The 7,788-nt window shown below is 35.0% G+C and overlaps 1 protein-coding gene across 3 annotated transcripts in view; it reads left to right on the plus strand.

The window, feature by feature from the left end:
- Nucleotides 1-7,788, plus strand: part of srebf1 (sterol regulatory element binding transcription factor 1) — a 24,574-nt gene that overhangs the window by 14,885 nt on the left and 1,901 nt on the right. For 2 of the 3 annotated variants that reach the window (XM_016452567.1, XM_016452566.1), the window contains exons 12-18: nucleotides 1,976-2,144; nucleotides 2,262-2,370; nucleotides 2,825-2,934; nucleotides 3,210-3,342; nucleotides 4,548-4,713; nucleotides 5,997-6,179; nucleotides 6,791-6,902. In XM_016452567.1, coding sequence (XP_016308053.1) covers nucleotides 1,976-2,144; nucleotides 2,262-2,370; nucleotides 2,825-2,934; nucleotides 3,210-3,342; nucleotides 4,548-4,713; nucleotides 5,997-6,179; nucleotides 6,791-6,902 — 982 coding nt within the window. The remainder of the gene's footprint in view (nucleotides 1-1,975; nucleotides 2,145-2,261; nucleotides 2,371-2,824; nucleotides 2,935-3,209; nucleotides 3,343-4,547; nucleotides 4,714-5,996; nucleotides 6,180-6,790; nucleotides 6,903-7,788) is intronic. The other variant, XM_016452568.1, reaches the window with a different exon arrangement.

The raw sequence follows: 7,788 nt of genomic DNA on the forward strand, positions 1-7,788 counted from the left end.
AATAAAATTAATCTTTGCAGAAGTTGCATATGAAGTGGCATTTAGATGCATTTACACATGTTAATGCAGCTTAGAGTGACATGGAATGCTTTAAACTGCAGTTACAAATGCATAAATAATGTTTTGATATTTAAATCATGAAATGTTGAATACTGATATTTGAAATTATTAAAAAAATGAAAAGATACTTTAAAGGGGTCATATGATGCTGCTAAAAAGAACATTATTTTGTGTATTTGGTGTAATGAAATGTGTTTATGCGGTTTAAGGTTAAAAAAACACACATTATTTTCCACACTGTACATTATTGTTTCTCTTCTATATGCTCCGCCTTTTTGAAACGCGTCGATTTTTACGAAGCTCATTGTTCTGAAAAGCGAGGTGTGCTCTGATTGGCCAGCTATCCAGTGCGTTGTGATTGGCCGAATACCTCAAGCGTGTGATGGAAATGTTACATCCCTTACCATATTGTGATGCCTGCGGCAACCACATGTGATGACCCCGGGCTGAACTCCGCTTTGTCCACGGTGAAAACCGATCCGGCGATCGACAGCGCGAAGTTGATGTATTTCCTCAGCGACCAGCACAGATCAGCTCTAGGCAGGTGTGGTTGACTCTTAACTTTTATAAAGAATATCTCTTTGGATTTGAGACTTTAGTCTTTGAAACTTTACAGATCTTCTTTATGCACCAAGAGCTTGTAACACTCCAAAGAGAAAGGAAAAATTGAAATCGCATCATATGACCCCTTTAAATACACACACTTGTATGTGTCAAAATGCCCGTCTTTGCAAGTATCCTCGTCAACACAGTAATTTAGGTCTTAAGTGAAAGCAAACTGCTGAGAAAAAAAAAAAAACACGTGTAAAGGTCTCTGCACACTGAGTCCGAAATTTTCGTATGGGTTTTTTCGTATTCGAAATCCTAAAAATTCGTCACACACAGAAACCTTGTACACTGAGTCCGATGCGTATTAATTAATCCGTTGTGAAAAAATTAGCAAAACAGCACTAAATGGAGTATTCAAGCAGTGAGAATGATTTTGTTGTCTTCTCGCTTCTTAAAAAGAGAAAAAGAGAGGAAATATTGGGTCTATCCTATTCTGAGATATAGAGAGGACGGAGAGTTTATTAAAAAGAAGACCACCAATTTCTGTGAACTCAGTGTGCAAGGATCTTTACGGTGCTTTGTGCTGCGAGACGAAGTGGATGAACTTGACAATCGCCATTCTGGATTTTAGCGTTCGCTTGTACGGTGGCTCTGAACTGTCAAAACACCTCTCAAAATGCTTGCAACGGATGCGAAAAACGGAAAAAATCTAACCCGATCAGTGTGTAAACATGATCGACATAACGTGAGGTTATATTTATTTTTTAACGTGCGAAAATTTCGGACTCAGTGTGCAATGACCTTAGCAGTATATTGAATCTGGGCAGCTCTTAAAGTGATAGCAGTCTAACATTCCCGCTGTCTGTCATTCATGTTAATCAAACAACAAAAGTGAGAAAATCTCTCACTGCTCTTGACTGAATCACTTTTGTAACTTTAATAAGAAGAAATATATAATGTACACAGTGAAGAATATGAAGTGTTTTTTTATTATTAAATGAATTTGACTTAAAATCAACATTTCTCTCACCTGGTCTTTATTTTTTTTTACTGAGCTTGTCGTAGTGCATTCTAGGATTAGATTTGGTGCCAAGGAAACATGCAGTGCTGCCTTAGACCAAAATGTGATATCTTAGAAGTGCACTTCTACTTTTCAGACTTGGCGACAGTAGTGTGCGTGTGACACCTAAAATGCTGCCTTGGTAGGGAGCTCACTAGGTTTTAGAACGGCATCAGACTCTCTCTTTTCATCCAGTACAGTTATTTGAATAGCACTTACTTTCATATTTGTTTGATAGTGTATCCATATTCCAATGTGGGCTGCATATGGTAAGTGGTGATATGACTTAATTTTTCTGTCCTGCAGCGAGTGTTCTTGAGCAGTGCTCGGCAGACCTGTCTGTCGCCCAGTGGCAGTGTCCCTCCTGCCATGCAGTGGTTGTGTCACCCGCTGGGTCATCGTTTCTTTGTTGACGAGGACTGGTCCATTCGCAGCACCCCTAAAGAGAGCATCTACAGCCAGGCGGGAAACTCGGGTCAGTGCCATACAGACAAAATGGGATCAGTTTTTGTGTTGTATCCTGTATTTATTAATGTGCCCCTGATAACAGTTCCCCGGGCTCACCCTTGTGTGTTTTTGCGCTTGTCTGTAGTTGACCCGCTGGCTCAGGTGACCCAGGCGTTCCGCGAGCATCTGTTGGAAAAAGCCCTGTACTGCGTGGCACAGCCGCGAGGCGACAAGAACCTCACTGATGGAGATGGGTGGGTGATCATTCTCAATGCTAGTTTACACACAATCTCATCTAGGCTACTGTAGGGAATAGAGCTGCACTGGCTCCTACACCTGGTAGTAAAGAGTTATGCACCTTTTCTACAAGTTTTCTACACCTTTTATAATATTTTGATATCTGATTTCACTTGAAGGAATAAATTACATTTAATAAACTAACGTTTTAGTTTTATAAAACTAAAGAAAAAATATACATTTCAAATCAAATGTACACTTAATATGTAAATTCGTAGCTTTTCTAGTGGTGTTAGCTAGTATGCTTCCATCAGTGCTACAGATAGTGTTTAGGTAAATCTGGCAAAATTGACCAGTTTTAACAAATTGTGACACTTTATTTAACATTCAGTGCCCCGTTTACTTTACTTTTGAATCAGTCTTATAATTGTATAATTGGGGAGCTAATTTGTGCTGTGTGTTTTTTGACAGTGAATACTCAGACTCTCTGGAATACCTGCAGTTGCTTACCAGCGCCTCAGATGCAGCAGGAGCCACGACACAGTCCTTCGCCATCGGATCAAACATGGCCACCGTTACAGGTCAGCTCTCAATGAACTTCTGCCCTGACCCTGAGTGTTGTTTTGAGGACTCCTGGATCATCTTAGTGATATCAGAGAATAACACTTCAGATGAGTCACTGCTGGGCTCTCTATGTACAGCTCCGATAAGTTTGTGTTGTTGCTTTCTGTTCAGCTCCGCACGTTTCACATCACACTGCGTTCATCTCAGCGTGTTTTCATTCAAGCAGCTGTTAGTCGGTGGAATGAAGGACAGTTTGTGAGTGTGTGATCACCATTGTGTCCTTGACCTCCAGGATGTGACCCTCACTCGAAATGGTGGTCGTCGGTTGTCGTGGTGATCATTAATTGGCTCCAGGGAGATGACGTGGCGGCAGAGAGATTGTACCCAGCGGTGGAGCACTTGCCGTGCAGCCTTCAGACCGCTGAGTGAGTGACATGTGACAGTCAAAAATAGTATTATTATTATTTTATTAAAATTATTATTAAGGATCTAATTGGTTGAAAGGTTCTTCGAGTTCACACAGGTTTCCTGGTAGTAGTTCATCATGTTGTCTGGACACATTTGACAACCACAAAGCAGTGCTATTTTAGTATTATACATTTATGGTTTAATATTTAAATTTACAAAGTTAAAAACAATTTACTTTTTTTGTTTTTGTTTTTTGAAATTGCATGCATTAAATGCTTTAAATGACCAAAAATGTAGAGACATTTATAATGTTGCATACGTTTCTAATTCAAATAAATGCTGTTCTTGTGAACTTTCTATTCATCAAAGAATCTTGAAAAAAAAAGTATCAGTTTCTGCACAACTGGTTTGAACATTGATTATAAGAAATATTATTCTAGTGTAATTTACATGTTATTACATTTGTTTTTTTTATATTTTAAATTAGCTTTTATCTTTATATTTGTTTCATTTTTTTATTTTGTTTATTTTATTTAGTTATGATTAATTCATTTTAATTTATTATTTTTTTTCTGTTTATCTATCATTTATTTTTGTTTTAGTTTTAACTAAGTAGTTTATGTTGAAGTACTAAAATTATTATTTTCTGTTAGTATGCCATTTTATCATTTGCATTAAATTTTAGTTTTTAGTTTTTTATGTAATATTTGCATTTTATTGCTGCTTTATTTCAAATAACGAAAACAAATTTTAATAGTTATAATTTTAATTTTAGTTACCAATAACAACACAGATGTCACAAGGGGTGTGTGTGTGTGTGTGTGTGTATATATATATATATATTAGTTTTGTCATTTGAAGAATTTTGGTTGAAAAGTGGGATTGTGCTGTCTTTAAAACAAACACTGCTTATGTTTTAATTTTTTAATTTCATTTATAATAGATTTTAAATAGAATATTTTTTAGAATACTGTATAATTTTTTTATTATAATATTTTAATATTTTTTAGAATACTATAATACTATATTTTTAATACTTTCTCTCTTTACATATACATACATACATACACACACACACATCATTATCAGTTGCTCTTATCAGAGTGGCTTTTCCTGGTGAATCACTCTTTGTTGATACAGCCGCATTGGGGTTTTTTTTTTTTTGTGTGGGCTTATTGCTTTTAGCTCTGTCTGTGCTAAGCGCATCCTGTTTGTGTTGCAGGAGTCCGCTGCCCAAAGCCTGTCTTAACACTTTCAAAGCGGTGCGCTCCCTGCTGGCCAAACCAGAGAACTTCCAGCTCAGCCTCAGCTACTGCGAGAAAGCCAGCGGCCTGTTCAGACACAGCCTCAACCTCGGCCCACACTGCAGCACCAATACGCTAGACAAGGTAGATGCGCACATGCACATGTAGAGTCACTGTGTCATGTGGAGCTGTTAGTTTAAGGTGTGTGTCTTTTCTTGGACAGGGCTGTAGTGCATTGTAGTTGCATTGCATGTGCCTCAACTGTGCAATGTTCCTGCAGTGCAATACAGAGCTGGACCGCAGTGACTCATGAACACACTGTTGTTGTTGTTGTTGTTGTCTTTTAATTACTTTTAATTAACCAACCGGTCCCAGGGTGATGCATGAAGTCAGTTCTCCTCAAGTTCACACAGATGTCATGGTAGTAGTTCATCGTGTCATTTTTGGACATGTACAACCATGTTTGACAACCACAAAACAGTGCTATCTTTATTATTGATATATTATTGTAGTATTTATTAATATTTTGAGTTAGCTTTCATTTTTATATGTAGATATATTATTTTATTTTTTTAATAAACATTTTAGTTGTAGAAATGTTATGTGCTTTTGTCATTTAAATTTTTTTATATTTCTATTAAACATTCATTTATTTTTATTTCAGTTTTATTTTTTTATAATTTTAGTACTTAAACTTATTTCAGTTGTTCTGCCATTTCTCATTTTCATTTAAGTGTTTAATTTTACGTTATTCATTCTATTTTATGTTAGCTTTTTTTCCGTTAACAAAATCGATTTTTCATAGTTTTAGTTAACAATAACAACACTGGCACAAAGTGTAAACAGTATCTTTTGTTTTCTCACAGTGTTTTGGTTGAAAAGTGTGCACTGTCTTTCTTTAAAATAAACACAGTTTGTTTAATATTTTAATAATAATAATAATAATTAGATTATAAGGTAGTAAAACCATAAATGTATAAAATATTTTTTTTATTTATATATTCGTTCTATTATTATTATCAAAATAGTTTATTATTATTATAATTAAATATATTTAAATGTAAACTAATGTATATTTTTCCTTTTTTAGTAAAATTGTATTAATTAAACGTTGTTAAAAAGGCATTTTAGTCCCATTTCAAGTAAAGAAAATTCAATTCGAATGAATTAATTTATTTTTTATTTTTTATCAATTTATGTAAAAATATGTGAAATGTGTATTAAACATTGGGGAGGGGGTGTTTGGCAGCGCCTAATTTTAATGATATTAAACAGATGTCAACACATCATTTGTATAACAGCACATTAAACGGTTCCTTATTTAAGCATGTTGTTTTTTTGCTGTCACACACTCACACAGATGGTAAAACATCTCAAGGCTTGTGTTTTGAGATTGTCTGATTTGTTTGCGTCTGTCTGTGCTGTAGCTGGTGCAGTTGCTGCTGTGTGATCTGTTGTTGGTGACGCGCACTAATGTGTGGCGGGAGCAGCAGGTGGCGTCTCAGCAGAGCTCTCCGACGGCCGCCTCTCCTGCAGAGCTGCAGGGCTTCCAGCAGGACCTCAGCTCGCTCCGCAAACTCACCCAGAGCTTCAGACCGGCCATGCGCAGGGTGAGAGGCCAGAGTCCACACTAAAAGCACGACGTGCTCATATTTATGTCTCAGGTTCATTGAACTAAGAAATGATCTATTTGAGCAAACTGTTGCATACAGCTTGACCTGGGTCAGGCAGTGTGATCAAAATCTTATATAACCGTCAAACAGTATATACCCATAATGCCACCCACTCTCTGTCTCAGACTCACAGACATTTTTTTAAATGAATTAATATATATATATTTTTTTTTTAATTATTTCGTTATATATATCAAAGAAAACCAATATAAATGTATTTAATAAATATAAATACATTTATTTATTTATCAGCTTTTTATATTTATATTTTACTTTTTATGTTTTTATTGTCCGTTGTTTGTGGTTTATTTTTTGAACTGCATTTGTAAGACAAAGTGTGTAAATAACACTACATTCAAACTTGACAGGTGTTCCTATTGAACGCGGATTACAAAAAAGGTTGCACGCTAATCTTGTTTTATAAGGAAGTTTGAATCTGTTTGACATCAAAAGCTTGGTTTAACAGACGTTCCGCAGGCAGGATTATTTGGTGTGGGTTCATGTGTTTGCCTGTGTAACTCAATCGCTCTGTTTTTGTGTCTCTGCAGTTGTTCCTGCATGAAGCCACAGCTCGGCTGATGGCGGGAGCCAGTCCAACACGCACACACCAGCTCTTGGACCGCAGTCTGCGCCGCCGCACCACGCCTGGAGGCAGAACAGGTGAACATGCAGAGCATTTCCAAGCATTTTTGATATTTAAAATGTCTTTATTTGAATAGAATTGATTATTACATCTGAGAATTTTGAGCAACAGTGTTTAAATGTTGCATTCAGGTCCAATTTTCCAGTCATGAAATGTGTAATTTTTATTTATCATATCACTACAGTTGAAAAGTTTGGGGTCAGTAAGATTAAAAAAAAAAATTTTTTTGAAAGAAATTAATACTTTTCTTCAGAACGGATGCATAAATTTGATCAGAAGTGACAGGAAAGACTTTAAAAAGACATTAATATTGTTACAAATAGATTTCTATTTCAAATAAATGCTGTTCTTTTGAATTTTCTATTTATTAAAGAAACCTGGAAAAATGATATCACGTTTTCCACAAAAAATTTAAATTTGCACAACTGTTTTCAACATTTGATGATAATTTTTTTTGAGCAGCAAATCAGCATATTAGAATGATTTCTGAAGGATCATGTGACACTGAAGACTGGAGGAATGATGCTGAAGTTTTGCTTCACAGGAATAAAGTACATTTGAAAATATTTTCAAATAGAAAACAGTTATTTTAAATTGTAATATTTCATAATAATATTTTTACTGTATTTTGTTTTAAATAAATACAGCCTTGGTGAGACTTACTAGTGCTGTCAAATGATTAATCGTGATTAATCGCATCCAAAATAAATGTTTTTGTTTACATTGTGTGTGTGTGTGTACTGTGTATATTTATTATGTACATATAAATACACACACATGCATGTATATATTTAAGAAATATATGTTATATTTGTATATTAAATATATTTATATATAATATCAATTATATAAATATATACATGTAAATATTTTCAAAATATATATTGTATGAGTGTGTGTATC

Source organism: Sinocyclocheilus anshuiensis, unplaced genomic scaffold (assembly GCF_001515605.1).
Source record: "Sinocyclocheilus anshuiensis isolate Anshui unplaced genomic scaffold, SAMN03320099.WGS_v1.1 scaffold1265, whole genome shotgun sequence".
Classification (NCBI taxonomy): Eukaryota; Metazoa; Chordata; class Actinopteri; order Cypriniformes; family Cyprinidae; genus Sinocyclocheilus; species Sinocyclocheilus anshuiensis.